Here is a 25670-nt window from a genome sequence, read left to right as displayed (position 1 = left end):
ACTGATGAACGCGATGCCACCACTCAGAGCAAATGGTAAGAAGGTAACCAAGGAGAATTCTTCCTCATCCAAACACGTTAATAAAATCTTTGTGACGACTTCACAAATATGTCAAAGGAAGCCGTTTTAGATTCACATCTGCCTTCTGGAGAAATCTTGGGGAATTACAGCGTTTAAAGGAACAAGTGAGGCAAGTACTTACAGAAGTAATCTTTGATCAAAGGGAGTCAAGGTGGTTTAAGGAAGCAAACATCACGCTTTAGTAGCTTGAAGTCCTTCAGGGTTATGTCTACCAGAGAATTAAAAAAATAAAAATGCCGTAGATGATCTTGCCTGAGCACTTTGATTTCTGAAAAAAACATTTGAGAAACTGTTCTGCATCACAGGTTATTAATATAAAAGATATGAAGCTATAGACTAAGTGGAAAGTTGGCACAGTCTACTGGAAATTGGCTAAAGGGCAGGAAACAAAGGGTGGCAGTAAAAAGCTAAAAGGAGATTAATTGGTGAGTGCTGCAGGGAGCAATGTTGGGACCCGCTTTTTATTATTTACATATAAATTACTTGGAGGGTGGTATTGAAAGATCTCGTCGTTTGCCAGTGGAGCCGCACTGGATAACACTGCACATAAAAAGGGACAATGCAATTAAGAAAGGGTTTAATTTATTGAAGAGACTGAGTTGATCAATAGTGCAGGCAACTGAATGCGGACTGTTGTGTGGCTTGAATTCCCCCAGGCAGGCTGCTTGGGAGCACCTCAGAAGGCTGCAGGCTCTTCTGCCACTTTGTTTGAACAGTTTTCACGCCACAGGGACTCATGTTGGCTGCCTCTTACAAACAGAACTGGCTGGCAAGTCTTAGCGCCTTTGCAGCGCTGGTGTGGTCCTTTGCATGAGCCAAACACAGGTTTTGTCCGGTGGGTAGGTCGTTTGAAATGTAAATATAAAACTGGCCCACCTGCCTATTTGTTGCTTGCCCAAAGCATTTTACTCAGCACTTCTAATTGCGAGTAGGCGAGCAACATTAGAAAGAAATACCTGTAATGAAGAACGGCACTGTGTGACAAACTGCGCAATGCATATTCAGAAAGGTGTTGTGTGTGACTGTGGGTTTGGTGGTGAGTGTCCACTGCTGAATTTCAGCAGAGATCTGTAAGTTCCAGTCGAGAGAAAATGTGGTGTAACCCAACTCATACTGTCGTGGGTGTTGGTGCTGCTTCCTTGTAGTTGGCTTTTCGCATTCGCTGATTGTTGAAGTCAGATTGAACCACTTCACAGATCTCCAGTTCTGCTGCTCCACGTCAGATAGGACATCAGTGGATGGTACAAGTATGGTGACCTAACTGGAAGCCTTCAAGGGGTGTCCTTTTGCTCTGGAGATGTTACAGAGGGCAAAAGTTTGCCAGGGCAGTAGAAGGGGCTGGGAGGCTCAGGGGAGCTGGTGGCAGGGCTCTGTGAAAGGTAGAAGCTGGCTCATTTCTGCACCTGGTCCAAGCAGTCTGTAAGCATAACCTGAACCTATGATAGACTGGACAGCTCTAAAACAGCTCGTTTTTGTCAACAATGTACAAGATTGTGATGTTAGAAGCTTGGTTATTTGTACGAGGTGCTTGCTGCTCAGTGGATCCCTGAGCTTTAGCCACGATGCTACCTGAAATACTTGCTTATACCTAGGAGAGTTGACCAGAATGTGTGGTACACTTGTTGGTTGCTGCATTGCCCAGTTTATCCCCTGAAGCCCAGTAAACTCTGGGCTGTTAAAGGTTAACTAAATTCTGGGAGATGACAACTGCTGCCTTTTGTGCAGGGGGCTTGAAAGGAGAGCTGTGCTGCATATAAGGATCTTTTCTATAATAGTATTCCCACTCAATCTGAATAAGGAGATATGCGCTAATGAAGAGAGTATCTTGCCTTGACTTTAATCCTCTCCAAAGTCCTTTTTCAGCTGTTACCTTAGATAATGAAATGAAGGTTACATTTTACAAATGACCTTTCTGTGCTTTTGAGTGAAAGGCAAACAAGTAAGGATTAGCAGTGAGGTCTAGATGATTGTTTCTCCAGAGCTGCTTGCAGTCCCATAAAATCATAATTACATTAAAAGGTCCAGGCATTTTATGTGCATTTCCTGCTCCGTGGCTCCTAAGGGGAGAGTGCACCAGGGGGGAGAATAAAACAGCTCCATGTCTTCTGGCTATGCCAAGTGCTTGTCTGACCAATTTGCTGCTGTCGGTGAAGCCCAAGGCTGGAGCAGGATGTGTGACAAGGTGAGCTGCTTCCAAACTTCAGTGCAGATCATCGTTTCCTCCTGTCTGCCATGCCGGGGTTGCCACACTTCTTTCAGATGGGGCTTGTTGCTGTGGTAATTGAAGTGCTCTGGGAGGGCTTTGTAAGGGCTCCCTGCTGGAGCCTGGGAATCGCAAGAGCAGGTGCTTTGTCAGCTGGAATACAGCATGTGCTGGAAGGAGAGCTACAGCCACCAAAAGGCTCGTTTTAAAATGCTCATGATGACCTTTGCTCATATTTGGGCTCAGCTGGTGGCCTCCCAGCCCCTTCTGAGGCTTCTGCCTCCGCTCCTGGCTTTCCCCGGCCCCAGTGAGGAGAGGGCCGGGGGTTGCGGTACGGGCTGTGAGGCAGCGCTGGCAGCGGCCGTCACCCTGGCTGTGGTGCTGAAGCCAGCCGGCATTTTAACAAAACAGCCTAACACAGATAAGCTTGGGGGTTCGCTTCTGTGCAAGTCTCAAGTGAGCCTCTACCCTCTGAACACCATAGAGATGCACACAGCCGAGCAGGTAAATAGTTTCTCTCCATTTTGTGGGACTGCTCCCTTGCCTGGGCATCATTCGGAAGCGCAGCGCCTGCCTCGGGCCTGGAAAGGCGAATGAGATACCTTCTGCAGTGCACAACATATGCAATTTATTTGGCAGAGTTAAATGGGTCTGGACAAATAGTGAAAACAATTATTTGTGAATATTTTATTAGAAAATATCAAAAATTCATCAAATGAATTATTCAGCTTCCATTTGACTAGCCCTGCCAGCGATAGGGAAGAGCTTCGCATGCAGACCAGGCAGCTGGGCTGGGGGAGGCTTTGCTTTGATCAGAGGCTTGCTTTGAGCAGCCTCGCTCAGGAACACTTGGGTCCGTCCCGGCTGGGTCAACGCTTGTGGGATGTCTCTCATGATGTTTTTTGTGTGTTTTAGGTGAGAGTCTACGACCTCCTGCAGTATGAGCATGGTCCGGATGATGTTCTTATCCTAGCTACTGATGGACTCTGGGATGTTCTGTTAAACGAAGAAGTGGCAGAAGCTGTCACTAACTTCCTACCAAACTGTGACCCTGATGATCCCCACAGGTTTGTGCTCATCCCTGACTTTCTAGTGTCTCTGGAATTAAGAGTGCTTTTTGGTAATATATTTGTGTAGAACATATGATGTAGATAATATGCAGTAGATATGCACGTTTTTATACATTGGATGGAGTCCCTACAGCAAATGTGATTTGGGTTTGTTTTTTTCCAGTTATAACTCAGAATTGCCTACCTTCAAAGGAAAGTTGTGGGATCATGGTATCTTGGCACAGGATCCATCTTGTGTGCTATAATAGGTCACATGGAAACTGAAGGAGGTTGAGGTCTTAGAAGAACATGACAACAGGTCTCTGTCTCCAGCAGTCACACTTAACTCTCCTCTGGACAGTCTTTTAATACTAAAGAATTGTTTCTTGCTAGGACCTTATCGGTATCTCTCTTACACTCTATACTTATGAGTAAACACTGCGCAGTGTGGGTGCCACTCATTCCTAGTCATGCTGAGACCTTTAAACCCACCTCTGGTAGGGGATGCCCAGTGCCTGCCAGCTGCTGGACAGCTGTGGTGACAAATTAAGTGCAGAGTTTTATTCTATTTCATGTAGCTGGAGTCTGTTTAATTGTAGCCCATGTAATCCTCTTCATTTTCCTGCCTTTATCTCCTCTTGGTCAGTTTCTCTCTTTAAAATACACCATCAAGCAAGCAAAAAACTTCCCAAACTAACTGGAGCAGTGTGTGCCTGGAGTGTCTGTCTGCTGCCGAGTTCAGTGTCACTGTGAATTAAAACATCAAGCCGGAGATCTGAAGTCTCTCGCTTCTAAAAGGATGATGAAAGTGGAAATAGCTTCGTCCTTCTCCAGAGATTGTTCTGAAAGAGGGGCGCCTGTTGCTCCTGATTTTAGGCCTGGCTAGCCATTGCTGTCTTCTACCCTCTCCCTGGGATGAGTATGGGTGAAAAGAGCCCTTAAAGCATCCTCAGTTGTACCTGTGGAAAGTGGAGTTTGGGACATAAGCAGTGGGATATCTCAGCGGCCAAGTGAGAACATGCAGGACTGTGTGAGAGCTTGAGTTTCACTTGTTTAGATGTGGCGGCTCTTGAGGGTATGGGGAAAACCAGTCTCAAAATACTTTGTGTTTCTATTATTACTGAGTGGTCATCTTCACGGGGTGAGCCCTGTTCTCCATCATCGAACGGGAGGACGCAGTGGGTACGGACACCCTGACAGCCACTTGGGTTTTAAGGTGGCAGCCACTCCAAATCACAGGCCCATCTCTACTTCAGCAAGCCATGAAAGTTCCTCTGCCCTCCCTCTGGGAGGAGATCAGGCATGGTTAGTGAGGAGCACTTCCAGGGCACCTGGCACTGTGCTGTGCAGATCAGCTGTTCATTGAAGGTAGGAGGAGACCAACCCAATTGCCTTCCCATTTTTCCCTAGCGCTGTTCAGAGATGGTAGGGAGCTTTTGCTCTGAATTCTGCACCCCTGAGTCTCCGGTTGCAAACACAGCTAGTATAATGCAGTACCTGTGCCCTACTCTGCCTCCATTGTCTTTTGGTAATTGGGAAAGGTTGACTCTTCCTACAGTCCTGGCTGGGCCTGTTAGCTGTGAACACGGTCTGGGTACACTGTGTCGGTCTTGTTCCTTCTGGTGTTTCCAGCACTGGAGATAGCCAACACTTCTGTTGCAGTAGGAATGGGAATTCCTTGTTCAATCTGCTTGACCTTCAAGGTGTGTAATTTCTCATCCATTATAGAATACTCACAGAAGTCTTAGTGAAGAAAAAATAATATTTTCTCTATTTGATTTAGATGTATTTATGCTGGTTTAGCCCCAATAATTGTGGGGGATTAGTCTCGTTTGTACCAGTGTGAGTACGACACACTCCAGAATTGGGCCTGCTGTATTACGAGTTAGAACAAACACATTTATTAGTGTTTGACCTATTGGTCTATGAATGGACATCTGAATCGAAAATTAATTTGTTCTTTTAAGTAACTTTGTGCCAGGTCATTTAGAGGCTTACAAATAGTGGTAGCAAGACATTTCTCACGCCAGCTTGCAAAAGGTAATTAGAACAGTCCCTCATATAGTTTACAATGATATTTATGAAAATTACCTTTGTGGAATTGCTCGTGCTGCTTGGTTATAAAGAATATTTAAAGGGTTTAAAGTACAGTGTGAGGGGTTTTATGTAATTACTTCAGTGGTCCAAATGAGGTATAACTAATGAATTTACAATAGCATAGCAGCTCAGACGATGGAGTTGTGTTCATTCCTCTCCCTACTCAGAGACAGGAAAATCGTGTTTGCAGCATTATCAGTGTTATGTTTAAAGGAGATGTTATCCCACAAAATGTCAAGTTCTGTGATGGGTGCAGTAACAGTCTGTGGTGAGGTGATCAGCTGGAAATGTAAAATCTCTAGGGATGCAGAAAACTTGTCAGAATGTAAGGGGCTTGCCCCCTGGGCTTGGTAATGCCATGGTCTTCTGAAGAACCTACCATTTGGAGCAGACCCTGGACCCTGGATCCATCTGACCCAGTAGCCTACTTATTCCCTGACAGAAGCATATTTAACAAAGAGAAAGGGGAAAATAAAAATAGGAAGATTTTAGAGCTGCACAGTACTTATCTATTATGTAATTAGCTCTTTTAGGGAACAATATCCCTCCCATTTGAATTAGAAGTCATTTTACAGCCTGATGGATAAGCGCTCATAGCCCTCCGGAAAGCTCTTGGGACTCTTTCCTGTTGGTATTTACTGTCAGAGCTCTGAGTGTTTGTTACCCACAGAAAAACATTTCTGAATCCTGTCAAACGTAACATGTGCCTGGGCATCTCCAAGTGCACAGGGAGTGAAGTCTTCACCCAGCCATGCAGACACAGCCTCAGGGGATCTGGGCAGCGGGTGACGAGAACAGACTTGATCAGAGAGCAGCTTCTCCACGAGGGCTGGGCAATGCTGCGATAGAGCGAAGGAGCCAGGCTTGAGCTGGATTTCTTAGCCAGCTCATTTCTTACGGGTACTGTGGCCCACAAGAGCATGAAGGCGACCCTGAGCGAAGAACAGGTGGTAGCGACACACTGCTGCTTTTTCATACATCATCTGTCTGAGAAAGTATGAAGATGAAGAGAAGCATGAATCTTGACCATTTCCTTCGGCTGCGCTTACTCACGCTTACACACTGACCTTGGGAATCTTTTATTTCTCATCCTCCCTCCTGTCCTTCCTCTCTCTCACCCCATGTGGAGATTTATGAGGGTGCTGGGGAGTTGCTCCACCTCTGCTGTGTGTGAGCGGATAAGAAGCTGCTCAGACAACAGCATGTTGCCCCCGCTGCCACGGTTTCCCCTGCAGTACTTTCACTGATCAATACTGAAAGCTTGAGCCGGAGAAAATATATATATATTTATTCTTAAAACACAGAAGTTGTATTCCAGCAAGGCTGTTCATTAGGAGGAAGTAGATACTTTAAAACTACTTCAGCAGTTCTCTAATGCTGTCTTGACAGCTGAATCCCAAGTTCAGAGCGCTGGAGAATAAAGCATTCAATAATGGACTGCTGCTGCTATTCATCTCCAGGTACCAGAAACTCGCCCCATCTCCTCTAGTGCCAAGTTGAACAGCGTCACTCAATTCAGCTCTGTGCTGGGAGGGGAATACGTTACCTTGCTGCTGCCTTCACCTTTTCCTTCTCCTCCACTTCAACGTGCTGGTTTTCTTGTGTATTTCACAGTCTGTCTACAGGAGGATTTCTGGTTTCGTAAAGACTTTTTTATTTTTTATCTTACCCTCTCCAAACATTAAGCAGCACATCTTTACACAATAAAGAGCAGTACTTATTCCTTTGTACTGTTTAGATGTGGGGAGCCCTTGTTAATTAGAAAAAGAAGGAAGGCAAAGTTTTCTCCCAGAATGATGGGTTTGCTTCTCTTAAATTCTGACAATAGCTGAGAAACCCTTGAAAAAGATGTTCTTAGCCAAAACTCTCTTAGCATCAGACATGCTGTGAATAAATATTTCAGTTTCTTGCCTGCCATGTGGAGTCCTTTTGTTCTTAGCCCTGCATCTGATTTGGGGATTTGGGAACTGAAGAATGCAAGTAATGTATGTTTGTTTCTTTCCCCTTGGAAAACAAAATTTCATGTCGTTATTAGGACAGTACAATCAGTGCTTCTTGTCACCTCCTGCTGTTACACCTTGAGGTCTTTGGTGCAGACAGATCTTGGAAGCTGCAGACAGCGTCTGTGCAAGCGTGTGTTAGAGTTCATGACTTGACTGGTGCAAAATGACCCTTGGGCCCTCCTCTTATGGCTAAAAGTAAATTTTGTGTCAAAACTAGAGAGACCTGGAAATGTTACCACTCCCTCAGTACCATTAGGAGCAGGTAGTGCATTGCTTCTGCAGAGCATTATTTGGATTTAACATCGAACCTTTTGTGTTGTGAAATGTTGGTTTATTTGCAGTAAAAGTAACTTTCTAGTAGAGCAAGTAAATCTATTCCTGATTCAAAGGAGTCGTTTGAGCTTAAGGAACCAAAATTGTTGAAACAGGATGTAATAAATTGGGTATTTCTCTTCTGTTATCCCAAGAGGGTGAATAAAATCTCTTTTGATAGCATTTACATTTAATAATTCATTCTTTGGTGAAATTATCTGGGGTTAGAATACTCCTTGGATACTCAATTAATAAACCCCTTTTTTGTCCACTGCTTATGATCAGTGGAGGCACTGTTCTTTCCTATGCCTCAGATGAAATCTGGGCAGATCGCTTCTGGACAAGGATCCTCCCTAGAAAAGGGAGTCTTGAAATGCCAACCCTTCTCATCCTTCCTGCTTTCTTTAAATTACGCGGATGCGCTTTGCTTCTGATTGTCTGTGAGTTTGGCTTTACGGAGAGCCCCTCATCACATCACAGGCTGATACTTAAGATTTAAATAAAATACAGGCAGACACAATATTGAACGTGTGTCTTTTTTGTTCCTTTTTTTTTTTTTTGTGAGTCTCTTAACTGTTCAATTAATTTTTAATCAGCAAATCATAGAGAAGCTTGGCTCCACCCAACTAAATTCAAAACATCTCAGGCAGGTGTTGGATTGAGGATTGATTGGAGTACTTGTTCATTCATAATGAGATTTCTTTCGGAGGAAACTTCTAAATTAGCACGCAGATGTGTTGATCTAGTAACAGCAGGTAAAACGATATGGGATGATATCTGATCAATATTGCATCGGGCTCAGGTTTGTTGAATAAGGACTCATTTTAGAAGTAATCCAGCTGTAAACAACCGGTTCTCCATTCTGGCTGGCGCAGGGCAGAGCACTATCTCTGCACCGCTTCTTGTGCTCTGACACCCTTCAGCCTCCAAGCAGCATCAGGTATTTTCTAAGGACAGAAAATAACTCCCATAAATACAACGCCATTCAGCCCAGCACAGTCTGGGAGTTTTGAAGCAACATGAAACTGTCAGTATTTCACTAAATTAAGCACTTGACAACTCACATTCACACAGTTTTCATTGAACCCATAAATGTGAATGGACTGTGGACTCTGTGAATCTGGCTGTATTAAGTTTCTTTTTCCGGTTTCACTATAAAAGAAATTCAAAAATCATTTTTATAGTCAAGGAAAATAGCTTATCTACTTGGTTTAAAGGGCAATTCAGATTTTATTTTTAAATATTGCTTGTTTTCAAATCACATTCTTTATTACAGTTTGTCTATGGAATGAGTAAACCCATATTTACCTCCAGGTGTTTCAGTCCCCAAGCGTAGGTCTCAGTAAACAAGCGGAGTTACTTGTGTCCTCAATTTTTCGGACTACTCCTAGAAACTTAACTTGTTAAAGCATTTTTTTTTTTAATATTTTCTGAAAACTTGTGAAGTTGGGTACTTAAAATGACCGGTCGCTTTTTGATTGATCATTGCCTGTGAAATACCTTCTGAGACAAAAACTGCTACTGAATTATGAACAATTGCTTTGTGGGGATGTTGTGGTTACCATTTCTCTGCTTCTGAGTAACTTGTCCTTGTACCTGACAAATGTAAGTCTCCAGGCTTTCTTCACCAAGCTGGGCCATAATGCTCGCCCTCCCTGGCTGTGTTCTGCCTTCTCCACAGGTACACACTGGCGGCGCAGGACCTGGTGATGCGAGCCAGGGGAGTGCTGAAGGACCGGGGCTGGCGAATCTCCAACGACAGGCTGGGCTCTGGAGACGACATATCTGTCTACGTCATTCCTTTAATACACGGGAACAAGCAGTCGTGAGAGTAGCATCGAGAGCGGTTGCAGAAAGGGGATCTTTTCAGGAAGGGTCTCTAAGAGACGATGTGTTCTTGGTGATCTGACTGGGACATCTCCAACTGATGTAATCTATTCAAAGCTAATGCTGGAGGGGTATTTTTCTGCCCGAAAGGCAGGGCTCTGCACATATACTGTATATGATTAAAGATAACCCTTAAGATTACAACTCCCCTATAGAAAAGGTTTTGGTGCTTAACGGGAATGGGATTTAAATGCTGCTAGCATATTATGGATTCTGTCATCCCTCCAGGTGAAGACATGAAATATGAGTTAATTTTTTTCAGTTTACTATGTAGCTTGGAAGAGCCATTTCAGTTCTGAAAGTAGAGGTGGGTATCAGAAGCCATGGAGGCTCCTGAAGTCTAACCCCAGGTATTCAGAGTAGTGACTTGGGTTACATCTCATTTAAAAGTACTTTTATAGATATATATATATATATGAGACTCAAAAGTTTTCTTCTTCCAAAAAGTTGCTTTCATGACTTACCTATGGACAACTGCAAACTTGTGTAATCCTTTGAATCCCCATTTTTCCTCTCATCTCTTCTTCAGTAGACTATACTCCTGTATTTTAGTAGGAAAACTGAAATTGTTTTTAGTGTGACTATACCTGTTTACTGCAGCTAAAACAGCCAGCTGCAAAATTGTCCAGGAGAAATAGGTCACAGTCTTGTACTGCAAGATTTGTTCTGATACGAGGAGTTATTTGTCGAGATTCCCTGTTGTGCGTATACCATGCTTATACAGGGCAAGCAAACTCAGCTTTATGTGATGTTTACCTGGAGGTCGTGGTTTCTTTGGGATCAGAGATTTTCATTCGTTGAATGGGTCTGTCTGCCTTATCCTGTTGAAAGGATCCCTGAACACACAGCTTTTGCATCAGCTGGGATTCGGTAAATTTATTTGGGCTCCTGAGTATATTTTCATCTGGATTTCTACTTGAAGTGACGATATTGTTCTGGTTATCAGTTCGGGTACACAGATAGTGATCTGTTTAAGAATGATTTCACTTCTTCCTGCCTCACTTACTATTCACCATATTCCTGCTTCCTGCTTGACTTGGCGATCAGAAAGTGTCAGCTTATAACTTTCTGTCCTCTCCGTTGTTGAGGACTGTAGTTGAGGATCAAAAGATCACTGTGATAGTTACCAGCCCTTCACCCTTCACTAGCTTCATCAGCTTTTTTTCTTACCAGTACTGAATTGATTTAAATAAAGAAAACCTGAGTACATTATTGGAGTAAAAGCAAGTCCAAGGGAGTAACAACTGAGCAAATCTGCAGCTTAACCTAGCTGCCTGCTCTTCAGACAGACAGCTCTTCACTTCACTTCATTGGCTGCAATTAAAAAAAAAAAAAAAAAAAGGAAGGTTCTCATATATAGGCAGATGTGTCAGCTGGGGAGCCAGATTCAACCTAAATTGCTCCCAGACCACGTTCTTTTGGAGCTGCTAATCCGGCTTGTACATAAAAGCTACTTCTTGAATAGCCAAAAGACAGGGAGCTGACATAATTGCAGAGCACTGACTGGGCATCTCACAAATGTTATATCCTTTCTAAAGGAGAAACTGCCAGCTCTAAGAGGAGGATGCTGTGTCCTTTGTGCTCCCTGAGGTGTGCAGACTTTCTCCTGAACAGGAGTAGCCTAGAGCTTGCCAGTTTTATAATTTATAACGTGCTATGTAAACAAAGAACAGTGCTGTTTGGTATAGCTGCCCAGATGCTTTATTTGATTGCATCCAAAAGTACGTGTGCAACATTCTCAGAGAATTTCAAATGCCCTACTCTAAGTCTCTAGACCCAGTAGGAGTTTCAGAGGTGAGCTGAGCCGATGCGGAGTGTGTGATGGCTCACACATGCAGCAAACTGCATGATTTTAGCCTGGAAGCTGTTCCATGCATGCCCCAGTGCCTGCATATGATAAAGCTGTGCAGAACACTGAGGTTTTATGTTCTAGAGCTTCAGTATAAATCAACCGTGTATCTGATTATGTGTTATCACACTATCTATTCCTTTTTATTTTTTCCCCTTTACATCTTTTTGTATGAGCAAATGGGTGAAAAGAGATCTGCAGGTTTGGAGTCTAGAGTATTTTTCACATGGCCCCACGTATGTTTTGAAGTTCAAGCAAGAGATCTTCTCTTGCAGTCTTTTTTTTTTTTTTTTGGCCTAATAAACTTGTAAACATGCTTTTCATGCTCTGTGTAACTCCTGTTGTCTCTTTGCAAATGCAGTTGTGTAGTCCTTTAGCAATAAAGATCCTCTTTAATGAAGAAACTAATGGCAATTCCTCTAAAGTCACGTGAACAGCAAAGAAGCTGATGCTTGCTCTTACCAGCTACAAGCCAGAGTCAAATATTTTGGTACCCATGTGTTAGTCTTCATTATTCAGTAACATGGTGTCAGCATTCACACCAGTCATTATAAAACCACTGAGTACAGTGTGGTAGAAATTAATTTCCGGAATAGCATCAGCCAAAATTTAAAAGTGAAATTTCAAGGCAATGGAAAATGCATCTTCTCTTTCAGTGGTGTTTTTAAATGTACCCCTAGAGAGATGGGGCGGCAGAGTGCATGACTCGGTGGGAGCAAATTCAGGGATCAGTTTTCAGAGCAAAATCTCGCAGGCATTAGTATGGCTTTGTGCATCAGCCTCCAGTTTTGCTGTTCACCTGAGGCATTGCCATCAGTCAGCCTGCTTCCCTGCAGCTGCTGCGCCTACCTAGGTCAAGTTGTGTTAGCTATGAGCTCTTCTCCTGGAAAGGGCAGAAGCACAGGATCAACAATTAACATCAATTAGCATCAATTCTGAAAATTTTCAAGAGTAATAAAAAGCTTTCTACTCAGATGTATGTGACTGAAACTATGCTGTGATGTTTTTTTGTTTTGCTTCTTTACAAAGTCCCTGTTACACATTTACAGGCTTGCCTACCCTAAGTGTCGCTGGTTCATCTCTGATCGCCGCTTTAGCACCTGGGCTCTCACTTCTACTTGCCTTCATTAGGAGCTTCCTACATGCCTGCACTGTGCTCTGTGCTCTGCTTCACAGCATGGTATGAATACATCTACATGCCAAAGCATGGCACGACTAGGAAGCAGGAGCCATTTGTTGGGGAGGTTTGTGTGAAGCTGGTATAACTAAGCGCATTCCCTACTTCATCACAGAGTGCATTACTGGGGAGTCACAGCATTAGAAATCACTGACGGCAGGGAGGAAGGGTTGCTGTGGTCCACAATGCACAATGCCATTTTTCAGTTAGACACAGGATGGATACGGCCACGTTCAGACTTGTAGCTGCTCTGCTGCTCAGTGAATCTCTGAAATCAGGAGCTCATCTCGAACTGGAGCAAGTTCGGCACCAAGTCCAAATCTTAGGTCCTTGGCACATCATCTTAGTCACTGCCTGATGCTGTCAGCACTATGTTTTTGTTGTGTTTTTTTTTGGCTATCGAAGTTCTCTTAGTATCCAAAATTGTTTAAGTGTGAGCAGCAAGGAGCCTCAGCCCTGAGTTACATCTGTATTAGCGCTGCCATTGCACAGTGCTGTATCCTTGCCAGTGCGCTGGCACTGCTCAGAAAGCTAGGCAAGTTTTCATTCCTTGGACGCCAGCAAGGAAAGGAAATAGTATGCCACATAGCTCAGATTAGCAGACAACGCCATCTAACATTGCCTTCTGGTGCCTGGTCCAGTCCAATTTCTAGAAACCCAGACCCAAGAAGCTTCTACCATTCCCCCGTGAATGCTGTTGCAGAATGTAGGACAGACATTTCAGAGGTTTTCTCTCACACTACAGCCTGAACTCACCCTTACTTAATTAGATGAAGACAGCAGTTCAGAATTTCATTTACACCTTAAGTGAGGCATGCAACTGTCTTCTGTAAAATTAATGCAGTGATGCTTCCCGTATGAACACAGAAGTTTGTTGTCCAAGAGGGCTAATTTTCAGTGGCCTCATGCTGGAGAAAGAAAATGTTTTTAATAAAAGGACTTCTGAAGAGCAACAGGTCTAACAAGCTAAAGAAAAGCGGTCATAGCCTGCCATTAGCCGTGCTTTTTCATGTTGAAGTTGATTCCATATTAAAATACGACAGGTGAGGTCTATGAGATGCGGTAGACTCTGTGTCTCCAAGATATTTTTGAAGAACTAAGAACTGCACTTGATGTTTTGGCTTTGAGCTTTTACTAGGTTTTAAAGAACACTACACACTCCAAGCCAATCTGCTGTGTTTCTTCCTGCATCAGCATTTTGCTGCTTTTTTTTTTTTTAATCTTACGTGCAAATAATTTCAACGCTTGTATCAAACAGGAGCTGCAAACTCTACGGAACTGTTGTTCCTTCCCGACATTCTCGGTGTGTAAATAGTTTTCCTCCACATGTTTTAGATGCAGACGTAGTGATGTGGCTGCCATAGAGCGTGACCAAACAATGCTGTAACTGTGCTGCTGTATTTCTACCTGTGACGTACTTGAAGGAGGATGCCCTTGTCCACCTCTGGTCTCATTTTTTTTTATTATCGTTATTTTTTCTTTTTATTTTTTAACTGTTGCTGGTGATGTTCTTTCATAGGTATCTTATTTTTGTTTGGGATATTTTTTAATAGCCGTCACTGTTTTCTTCCCTTCATTGGACAAGTCATCTTATTTTGAGACCTGTAAAACTCTCTAGGTTTTATATGTCCTGAAGAATGGAGGACCTGCTGGAGGAAGATGTTTTGGACCAATGTACTTATGCTTTGTGACTGTGAAATGTTAATCTTTTTGTAACCTAAGAACAAAAAAAAATGTTTAGTAAAGGGATATATTTTGTGTTTTTTGAAACTTTTCAGTGCAATGAAAAAAAAAAGAGGAGGATGCTGAAGAAGTGTATGCGCAAAATTTTAAATAAAATTTTAAATTATATATATACATCTATATCTATAACCATTATTATTCTGACTGTCCTGAAGAGTACCTGAGTCTCCTTGTGTATTAATTGTGCAATACAGTCAAGCAGCACACAGTGTTTTACCAGGGAAAGGCCAAGTCCCTGATGAGAGGTCTCACACCAGATCTAATGAAGTATATCCCTGCGAGGTGCCTCAGCATATGGGGTGATCCAGAGGAGTTCAGCTGTAGGAGAGCCCTGTGAGCTGCACGCTGCTTTTAGGTTGTGATTCATTGCTCGGGTTGCCAGCTGCTGTGTTTGACTCAATGAAGAGCTATGCAGAGTGCTCAGCTCTCCGCTGTCTGTGGTATGAAAAATTGGGTGCAAGTTCTGAAATGACAGTGCAGTTGGGATATGTTTTTCCTCCCCAGTTTCTCAGGAATCACCATCTCAAATTCCATTCCAAAGTTTTTATTAGAGTGAAACCGAAGCTGATTCATTGATTCCATCGAAGCAAGTCGTCATGGTAATTCAGCAACCAAAGATGTAGCTGAAGGTACGGAATAGGCAGGAGGTAACACCTGCCTCTTTGCACTGTACCAGCACACCCATGGGCAATGTCCTTATGTAGCACAGGGATGAGATCTGGGCGTGCTGTTTGCTGTTTGCCTCTTCAGATGTTGCCTTGTAGCACTACTACTTCTCTCCATTATTATTTTACTTCAGATTCAGTAGAAGAGCAGTGAACACATTTGTTCTGTGTCACCAGTGTTACCCCAGTTTTTAAAATGCTGCATGTGCCCGGTGTGTTAACTGAGCATAACAGAGCAAAGATGAAGGATTTGTTGTTTTCAGTCTGGTTCTTCTTACTCTCCTCTAAGTCCTACCATTTACTACTGCACTCAGACCACTGAGTCAGTTTTAAAATTACAGTCCAAATACACTTTGGAGTAGCTTTGCCGGCCTCACTAGTGCAAGCTGAATAAATCAGAGTCGGTAGTGTGCAGTGACAGGGTGCTGTCCCATGCCAAGTGAGCCTAAAGGAGCATGCTCTGCATCGTGTTATTGCTTTTGCGTCTCTTAGACCCTAAATTGTGTCAGACTGTAGCTCAAGTAAGGCTCATTATTTTCATTTTTAAGTAATAGATACAAGTCTTCAGATGTGGACATCAGTTTCTATAATCCCTATATGCAGTGAGTGCAATAATACTTTCATAGTCTTATACTGAATGTACATTGTTACCTAAAGCTATAGAAGGGAACAATTGCAGTAATTTATTGTATTTTGTGCAGTTGCTGTAAAACAGAGGCCTGAAGTTTTGGCTTCTTAATGTACCCCTGTACAGCAACATGCCTTCACGAAAAGTTTACTTCTTTATACTCTTACACTGCAGCTTTTATTGATTCCAGAGTCACACTCGTGCTTTCCAGGAATGCTTATGTAAACCAAAGTTACTGCACATCCTGTTCTTGTTAGAAGGAAAGATGAAGGATTTTTTTTAATGTATTTATTTTTTAAAGTAGGTTCTTCCACTCTGCAAAACAGAGGACGGCATAACTTTTTAGGTAGATACAGTGACTTGAGGAAATATTGCGCTTTGAGGACAAGGTTAATAAAAGGCATACGCTCAAGGTAGACAAAATGTGTCTACAGGTAGAGAAAGGATGATTCAGAGACTCCTGTTTAATAATTTAAGAATAATTAATCATGAACTTGAAGCTGCAGGAATATTCTTCAGCACTCTGCCACAAAATACTAAGGGGAGAGGGAGGAAGCTGCAGTAGAAGAAATAATTAGATCTTTCCTGCAGCTAATTTAAGACTGATTATTTAGATGCATAGACTGATGAGATCTCTGAACCCTCATGAATTTTAGGCCACCTAAGATTAGAATTGCATTGTTTTTCTTGGGCGTATTACTGCATAATATCTCAGTCTCTAAAGAGTCAAAATGTCCCTGACCTTTACTCCTGAGCAGTTATTCCCTCAAGCAATAGAAGGCAATCCTTCGTGGTGTTCTGTAAAGACAGCTCTGCAACTGACTGTAATGATCTGGTATCGCCCCTAAACCCAACACTCATCCCTGGATTTACCACTCCGTGTGTTTTTGTGTGTGTATGTGGTTTTTTATTTTTATTTTTATTTTTATTTTTATTTTCTTTTTCTTGTCTGTGGTAAGTCAAGACATTTCCCTGCAGGCTCTACCCCAGCATAGGGGTTCATTTATGCTATGGGTGTTATTTTTCCTTCCTTCCTTCTCCTTACCATGCTCCTCTTTAATTTAAAATATTTTGGAGCAGGTAGCCGTTGTTTTGGAAGAACCACTGAGCCTTTGGCTCTTCACCTCTCCCCACCTCTCATCTCCCGTGGCAGCTGATGCTCACCAGCAACGCAGAAACCACTGCTAGCCGAAGGGAAGCCCAGCGGAAAGGGAAACAGTTTCTTTTTTATCTTTTACTTAATGTGGCTCATTACCTCAAAATGAAACCATACATGCATGTAATATGTGAATTCTCCTGCTTTAAAAGGAAAACTTTTATGGTTTTTAGTTGATTTTGGAGGGCTCTATTTTTGAACCTTGTTGCCCCAGTTCTTCAGCCCAACTATTCTCTAGGGAAACTACTTCTCAGTAACTGAAGAGCTGGATGCAAGAGCCACACAAGCTCAGATGAAGCTTTTGGCTTCCGATGTGACAATTGTCACCTATTTCTGTAGTTATTGCTACAATTTTTCAGGGACTAAGCAGAAAACAATGAAATTTTGCTGATTTTTTTTCTTTAGGAATATAAGACAAGCATAGAGATACTGCAAGATATTGAAGTAAAATTACAAGAAAACACACTGTTTTCCCATGAAAGTAGCTGTTATAGACAGATAACAAGACAGCCTCTTCATCAAGTAGCACAAACTGTTCCTCAGTTTCTCTGCACAGTATAATATTCAATAAAAGACGGGGATGTAAAAGCAACTGGCACACCTGCAGTTATTTTGCTCTTTTCCAAAATTCAGACTGTGTCTGCCCATCCAGAGCTCTGAAATGTGTGTTAGTTCAATTTTTAATCCTAAACCCTGTTGCAGCTGGAGAGCCTCAGCAGCTGTGGGCTGTGGCAGCTGTTCCACAGCACAGGGCAATATCCTAGCACGTACTGGGATGGGATGGGGTAGGCAAGAGGATGCCAAATCCAGTTGCGTTTCTCCAAGATCTAGAAGCAGAGAAACCAATTATTTAAGTAGGAAATTGCCAAAGAATGTACAAAAAGCAGGGAACTGCTACAGCCTCAAGTGAGTTAGACCTTGACTCTGAAAGCTGCGCTCATCCTCGAGTTGTGCCTGTTTACTTTTGTTCCTGGGTTGGTAGCACTGGTAATTGCACCAAACATCTTATTATCATCCTCCAGCTCTCCCAAGCTGGCAGCCAAATGTCAACTGCACCTCAGCTCGCTGAGAACAAGGTACTCCAACAACAAGCAATAAACTTCTTATGCTGCATTTGCTGAGGAATAAGTTCACGTTGCTCTCAGCTAAATAAATAAATAGTTTGGTGGTCTTTACACACATGCAAGCATGCACACACCTTTTAGTACTTGTTGTCTACCAGCAGTCATGCAATGTTATTTTCCATCTGAGCCTTTATAATATTTTATAAGAGATGGGACATCATTCTTCCCCCTTCTCTGCTTGAGCACTAGCATATAAGCAGTTTAAATGAGCCAGACAAGAAGCAAAACACACCCTTCAAACTGAGTCTCATGTCCAGACATACAAGTATTTTATGAATGGGGAAAAAATATTAAACACAATGCTCAGACAGTAAATCTTTCTGTGGTTACATTTTTCTGAGAATGGTGTTTTAGAGAAGGTCTGTTTAGCTCCAAAATTAAATAAATAAATAAATAAAATAAAGATTACAGTTATGTAAAACTTCCAAGTAAAGCTTCCCTGCTACTGCTTCTGCAAAGTTTCCCTTCTGATAGCTTCACTGGGAAAGCAGACAGAGGGGTGCTCAGGCACTCGATCAGTTGGGCATTGCAAAGGACAAAACCCAACTAACCTGAAGTACTGAAGTTAGCTGAATGGCACAGACTGAGTGCTGGTAAATAAGCACATACATAATGTTAGAGTTATATATAAATTATATAATTTATATTTGTATGTATTATATATAACATATTTTATATAGAATTATGAATTCAATTTTCTGCATGTTATGTATGAAAAAATATAGCAAGGAACTTTGAACAGCAACTAAGATATGGGAAAGTGTGCTCTGTTTGTGCATGTTCCAGGGGCTGAAAGAAAGCGGTGGTCTGCAAACACCCCCTTTTTAGCTGTCTGTTACCCAGAATACAACAACGTCCACATTTGTGCTTTTGTTAACAAACCCTCCATCTTTTAGGTGCTTGGTCCCCCTGAGCCGCTGGCACCCGGCCAGCAGCAGGCATTTGAGCCTCCTGGGCATGAGCAGAGATGATTGTTGGTGACCTGTGAGGTTAAAGAGTGGCCAAGTGGCTAAACAACAGTAGGACACAAGCAGCTAGGTAGAAGGTTAAATCCTGCAGGAAATACTGCTTTTTTTTTTTTTTTTTTTTTAATATATGAAAGTTAATATTTGCACACTATCCAAAATAGGATCAGGAGCAAGAGCACCAAGTCTTGTAAACCTCTCAGAACAGCCACTGCTCTGCTCCTCCATCCAGGAAAATGGAAAATAGACTCCTCTCCTGCTGTCCGGGAAGGTAAAGAGAAAGAAAAGCACTGCTTTGGTAGCAGTCAAGAACCTGCAGCATGGCTATACTGAAGTGCACGGTCTGTCTATCTCATGAATGGAGTCTGGTAGCGTGGCTTGAGGATCTGGGGCTCTTGTCCTCGTTGTGCTGTGCTGTAGCTGGCGCTCAGGATGGTGGGTTGTTGTCTCACAACAGCTGAGGTGGATTCTGGTTCTTTTTGCCAAGCCTGTGTTGCTCCCCAAAACAGATGTGCTGAGTTTTCTGGATAAACAGTTATTTTCATTTGTTTAAGTGCAGCCAGGTCTGTAACATGCCAGCCTCCCCCACCAACTGTGCATGCACCCTCCCCTGCCCTCCCCGGTGATGTGACATGCTGTGAGGAACGAGCCACTTGCTTCCAGGAAGGCGATTCATTTCTAAGAGGCATATTCATAGGAAAAGCGTTTTGAGGGTGTTGCTGTGGCTCTGTGTGACCTGCATTGGGGATGAAGGAGAAACCTCAACGTTGCAGACATATCCCAGGGTTGTACTCATAAGGCACGGGGAAGCAGTGGGGGGAGGAAAGGAGCAGAGCATGAGCAGCTCTGTTGCTTCATGTGAAAATAAACTCTAATAGCAATTAAGGGAAAGGAGTAGGAAATTAATAAGGCAGTAAAGATTTTTTCAAATTGGTCACAAACCATTGGCTTATCCCTTGAAAAGCTCAGCTGACAAGGATTCTCTCATCCCTTTGTCCCCCTATCTCTTTCAATAATCATCCTTCTTCATGCAAATATAGATGGAAAGGGGAGAACAGTGAAAGGTTAAAATGGAAGCGGGCTATCTTTCATCGACATGGTAATTTCGCTGCTTGGCTCAACGCCAAATGCTCAGTGCAGCCACTAGCTGCCATTCCAGCATGAGTGAAAGGATCTTTAATAAGAGTGTAAATAAAAGCCAGGCTGAGAAATGAGTTTTCCATCCCAGCAATCGCTGGCCTAACCTCTGCTGTAAATAGTCTCTCAGAGCAGCACAGATGGAGTACCAGCACCTGGGGATCAAGGCAATCTCTGCGCAGTGCAATTTAAACAGCTGGGTACAATTGAAACATGAATTAGCAGGGACAGACCGAGGGATTCCATTTTGTGCGCTAGGTAAAAACAAATAATTCAGGCATTTTTTCCCTTTAACAAAAAAAATGGGGGGGGGGGGAGAGAACTTTTGACATGATCTTGTGGGAGGTGCTCTTCACTGCAGCTGTTAGATTAATTTAACCATGAGAATTTCCCACAAGGCGCTGTAAAAACAGAGCCCTAATTTATGATCATTGATTTAACAGCTTGAAAGTGATTTATCTGACCTCAGTAAAGATAGCGAGGACACCAGAAGAATGATCGGTCATTCTGGGCTTTGTGTGTTTGAGATTGGCCTTATTAATTTAGAGCAGAAGGTCTGTTTCAACGTCTTACCGAGACAGTCAAAGACAGTTGGCAACTGAACCATTTTAAATACTTTTTTTTTTTCTTGAAGCATTACTAATGCTGCTAAGTACTAAGAATTTATTCCACATGGAGAAGATCCTCATTAGTTAAGAAATGGTAAAGCTTCATTTAGAACTGCACACAAATAGACGCCTGGTCTTGGATTTGCAAGTTGTTTTTCTTAAGTAATTTTTTTTCTGTTGTTGGGAATCTAAAGCACACTGTGAAATAGGATTGTTAAGCATTACAGTAAATGAGAAATAGCTTTGGAAGAGATAAAAGAAGTTGGTACAAGGGATTGCTGGCTCTTGCTTTTTTTAAGGGTAGATTTCGGAACTACCTAAATGCTTCACATATTTTACTATTTTTATCATTCAGTTCTCTTTACAGAAGTTATAGAGCATATCTGTTGACATGTACATATACCTAGGTTTTGTTTCAGAAGGATATTCTTTTGGTTAAAATGAGCATAGCTTCCACCACCAAAATGTCACAACTGAGTGATGCAATTTCACTGCACAAATAAGACCAGAAAAGATGAAAGGCAAAGGGAAAGGTGAATGCTCTCTCCACAGGCAGAACAACTGCTTTTAAGGGGAGCATGAAATAAAATACAGATGCTTTACAAGTTTACCTACACCAGAAAATTTGAATACAGAATAGGGTGTGTTGGCACATGCATGTGCACATGTACAAAAATCAGCTCCCCAGAATTATTTCCTATATTTACAGCACTAACCAGGAAAGTGAGCTGGAAACAGCTGAGTGCCAATTTTATCTTTCCATCTGGGCTGACGAGCAGTTGGGTTAAATGTCACTGATTTGGAGGGTTATGCATTTCGTTCGCTGCTGGATTATGCCCAGCTTTAAAGCCCATCTACAAGGATCTCAGTAATTGTCTTGCCACTCTTCAAGGTGGGAGACTGAAATGCTGCAGGTTAGAATTTTGTCCGCTGGGGATGAATGCTTACAGTCATTTCACTGTTCTGATGAAATGCTATCTGACCTGAAACTGAGGTAGTCCAGTTACTCTCCAAACAATGGGGGAAAAAAGGCAGAAAACAATATTTAAGCCCTCCAGTGTGAAATAATAACAGTTATTTTAAGAACTGAAAAGACAGCATAAGACAATATAATAAATTATCAGCTATGTAGAAAAGCTATTCCCCCACACAAATCTTATATACGTTGTCAAGAAAATGAAGAAAAAATGCATACACAATTACCTATTTCACTAAAAGGTTTGGGAGGCCAGTGGTAACTATTAAAACAACACCCAAAACCCATGCAAATAAAAACAAAGCTGAAGCCCACATTACAGACCTGCAGAATACAAAAAGATCTACGTCAGCCCGCATTTCCTGCCATCATCACACAGTTGTGTCGTTCCCTGTGGCACACTACAGAGACATTAGAAGAATCTGATAAATTATGTGCAATATTATTTTATTTAAATTCAAATTAATGGGGAAAATATAGTTAATGTATCACACAAAATGTTTTTACACAATGTTTTTACACATGAAATGGTTCTCCTAAATAAATAAAGTGAGCTTTCTTCTTCAGAGCACTGACCTGCTTAAAAAAAAATCTCTGTACCTCCCAGAACAACGATGGGTACTTCTTCCCAATTAAAGCACAGTCTGGATAGGTTCTGATCAAATTCTGGAAAATTACAAGTAAGCATATATAGCAGCACAGACATCAAGAACACTTCTAAATGACTGCTTTTCAGCAAATGGATATGGATTTATTTATTAATCCCTTAATTTAGCACTGATTTCATTCTAACAACACTATTGTGTATGGAAATGTAAACGAGTCTTACAGGTTCATTTAAAACTACAGCTAGTCTTCACTTATCAGCACAGAAAAAAAAAATCTCTTTTAAGGGTTACATTCCATGTGACATACTGGAATGCTGTTCATCTTGGAGTTGTCTTGTTTAAAAGTCACAAAGATGGTTTAATGGGTATCTCAGAGTCTAACCTCTGTAACTTACTGCTGAAGCACCAGCAGTTCAGGACTAGAACATACATGATCACAACTGGCTTCTAATGCATTTATTTAAGGAAGAAAATTAACAACTAAGAAACAAAATTGTTCAGTTCCTATGTCTGCAAAAGTATTCCTGCATTAGCAAGAACCTGAGAGAGCATTTGAGATGATCAAAACTTGGAAAAATATCTAACAGTTGACAAGCCCGATGAGGTGATCTTTTATACATCCTCCTCCTCTTTTTCTTTGAACTTCTAAGAGCCACTTGAATGAGGGGGGGAAAAAAAAAAAGAGAAAAAAAGTGTCTTTGCTGCAAGACCAATCTGCAGGCAAATATTCTGACCTGCCAGTGTGTTTACCATTAAACCAGTGAAAGACATCCCCTTCCTTTGATGCTGTGCTGCTTCCTAGATCTGGAGCACACCCTCTGGCTCTCCCTTACAGTGTGCCTGCCTTGCTGTTTCCACACCCAGCCCCAACAAAGACCAGAAACGGGATTCCCTTGAAAAATGCTAGAAGGAAATCTCTGCTTGGCCAAGACTGTGATTAAAGTCACACTTAGATAAGTGCATACAAAACACAACAAAAAATGCAATAGCTTAGATATATCGATAGCTTAAGAAAGGACACTGGGGGGTTGCTGGACTCCCCAGATATATAGATTATGTTGTGTGAACAAGAAAAGCATAGTTCTGCCCAAGGAGTGAACAGAGTAAATAGAACAGCTTAACGAATGCTTCTCCACAATCTAGACAAAATGCTATGCAACTTATTAGTGAAGTGTAATGTCCACAGAAATTCATAAAATGTGTGCGAGAGAGTTAGAACTGTCAGCTAAATATCACATTTACTGATGTGGGTTGGGTAGTAGGAGCAAATTTGGTGCCCATGAGAAGCTGAATTTGTGTTGTGGCTTACTTACCAGTGCACAAGTGGAGGATATGCCCAGAAGCCAGCTCACACAGCTAAAGCCCATGTAGAGGCGCAGCCTCTTGGTGAGCTCCAGGGCTTCAGCAAACACCAGCACCGCAGAAGAGCAACCACTATGGGCAAGGATGGCACCAGCACAAAGAAACTGTGCAAAACTATGCAAACTGGAAGCGAATTTGCCTGATATTGCAGGCCAGATGTATGATACAAGAGCATATTTGTGTTAATAAGCATGAAGTTGTGTGATGATTCAGTCTGGGCATTACCAGTGAAGGCAAAAAAAAAAAAAAAAGGGATCCTAGCTGCTATGTATTTCCTATTACAGTGTTCCCAAATCACCAGAAATCATTTTGTAAAGGCGAGTCAGCACTTTTATGGGTGGGGCCAGCCCACTTCTGGGACAAGCTAAGAACCGGGACCCAACACACAGCTGCATTTCATCCATGGCTGTGCAGCTTCTGACTCAGCCTTTATTTTGAGGAGAATGGATGAGATGCTGCATGTGACTGAACAGCCCTGGTGACATTTTAAGACACCTCAGGGCCACCAGCCTTGCACAGTTTCACTCCAGCTGGTGACTGGCTGCATCCACAGGGCAGGGCAGGAGCAGGGAGGCTGATGTTCAGGGCTGGCAGGGCTCGGCCACTATGGCACTGCTACAGGCCGCACCCCACAGGTTCACAGAGGGCCCAGCCACGACCCTGCAGCCCTATGCACCCCCTGATCGCCCAGGGGCTGCGGCTATGGGGTTGCTACAAGACTGCTGCCTCAGTGACTGTGGCTGAGTGAGGGAAATAGCGGCAGCTCCTTGAGCTGGAGATGCAGGGCAGTGGGGTGGGTAGGGGTGACGAGAAAGAAAGCCTGCCACGGTGCCCTCCTGCCCCTCACAGCTCCACCCAAGGTATATATGTGCTCAACACTCGTGTTGTGTCAGCAGGGACACACAAAGGCACCCACCTGATCTCTGGGACCTCACGGGGCCTACAGACAGTGACCGGAGGCTGTCCTGCATACATAGGGCGGTGCCAGCTCCGTAGCTAAGGAGATGATGGGCTTGGAGCTAAATGGAAGAACATGGCACTGCTCTGCAGGCTCAGCTCTAGAGCGAACTCAGACAGCTGATGGGAACGCTGGACTCATTCAGCTGGGCAACCCTTCAACATCAGGAAAATCACTAGCACGAAGCTTATGGAACTGCATTAAGACTTGGAACTGTTTGCAGAAGATTTAACATTACTTGATATTTCCTGGAAAAAGACATACTTCCAATAACATATCCCGCCTGACTTGGTCCACAGAAACGAACAAACAAACAAACAAGCAAAACAAGGTATTAATAATTAGCCAGGTGTAGAGCATACTGTTTATAAACAAAGAAGTAAGAGAAATCCTCCAAGTGGAGTCTGGAAGCTGCAGGACTGCAATAAGGTAGGAAATCTGTGAACCTCCATTTTGCTTTCACAAGGACGCATCACAAAGTCGATGACAATTTTGTTCAACTTCAAGTGATGCCATTAATAGATATGAGAGGAGAGGGTCACTGGGGTTCTGTTAGAGAGTGTTTGTAAGTGATCAGGCGCTTGAGTGCAAATGCATGATGTTGCAACAGATGGAAAACAGTACACAACTGGTGGAGGAGTAGCAAACAAAGTAGGATTGCAAAATCAAAGATGTATGATCAATCTTGTTTATCTGTAGGATGAAGGCACTGATGGCACTTCATATGCAAAGAGCCATCTTCTGGGTAACAGCTATTACCTATAAGTATAAACGTGTTACACACTATGTGATTATGCACAAAAGCAGCCTTTTAGATCAGAAGAAGAAAATAGATTGTTTATATGGAATGAATTCGTGTAACAGAAAAATGCCGAATACTGTATTTCCTGCTTTCAGTCTCTTCCCTATGGAAAGGAACTAATTGCTGGTTATCATCAGTTGTATATATAGTCAAAGCTATTTAACTGAAATTTCAATGTTTAATGGAAACATGCTTCATCTCTAATGTCATTATTCCTACCATCAATGCTTTCGCAATCAGTTCTTGTGGCTAGCATTAGGCCATCGGCATTACTAGGCAA

The 25670-nt window shown here is 42.5% G+C and overlaps 2 protein-coding genes across 4 annotated transcripts in view; one reads left to right on the top strand and one right to left on the bottom strand.

Moving 5' to 3' along the window:
- PPM1H (protein phosphatase, Mg2+/Mn2+ dependent 1H) overlaps positions 1-15590 on the top strand; it is a 132682-nt gene extending 117092 nt beyond the window's left edge. For 2 of the 3 annotated variants that reach the window (XM_035544250.2, XM_035544252.2), the window contains exons 9-10: positions 3200-3351; positions 9427-15590. In XM_035544250.2, coding sequence (XP_035400143.1) covers positions 3200-3351; positions 9427-9574 — 300 coding nt within the window. In that variant the 3' untranslated portion in view covers positions 9575-15590. Of the gene's footprint in view, positions 1-3199; positions 3352-7465; positions 7778-9426 lie in introns of those variants that run through there. The other variant, XM_035544251.2, reaches the window with a different exon arrangement.
- MON2 (MON2 homolog, regulator of endosome-to-Golgi trafficking) overlaps positions 15589-25670 on the bottom strand; it is a 111331-nt gene continuing 101249 nt past the window's right edge. Inside the window, exons 36-37 of the mRNA XM_050708237.1 lie at positions 21985-22061; positions 15589-19675 (exon numbers count right to left, since the gene is read on the bottom strand). Coding sequence (XP_050564194.1) covers positions 22009-22061 — 53 coding nt within the window. The 3' untranslated portion in view covers positions 15589-19675; positions 21985-22008. The remainder of the gene's footprint in view (positions 19676-21984; positions 22062-25670) is intronic.

Source organism: Cygnus atratus, chromosome 1, assembly GCF_013377495.2.
Source record: "Cygnus atratus isolate AKBS03 ecotype Queensland, Australia chromosome 1, CAtr_DNAZoo_HiC_assembly, whole genome shotgun sequence".
Classification (NCBI taxonomy): Eukaryota; Metazoa; Chordata; class Aves; order Anseriformes; family Anatidae; genus Cygnus; species Cygnus atratus.
The sequence above is the reverse complement of the archived record's forward strand: the minus strand, read 5'-3'. Positions and strand labels throughout refer to the sequence as shown.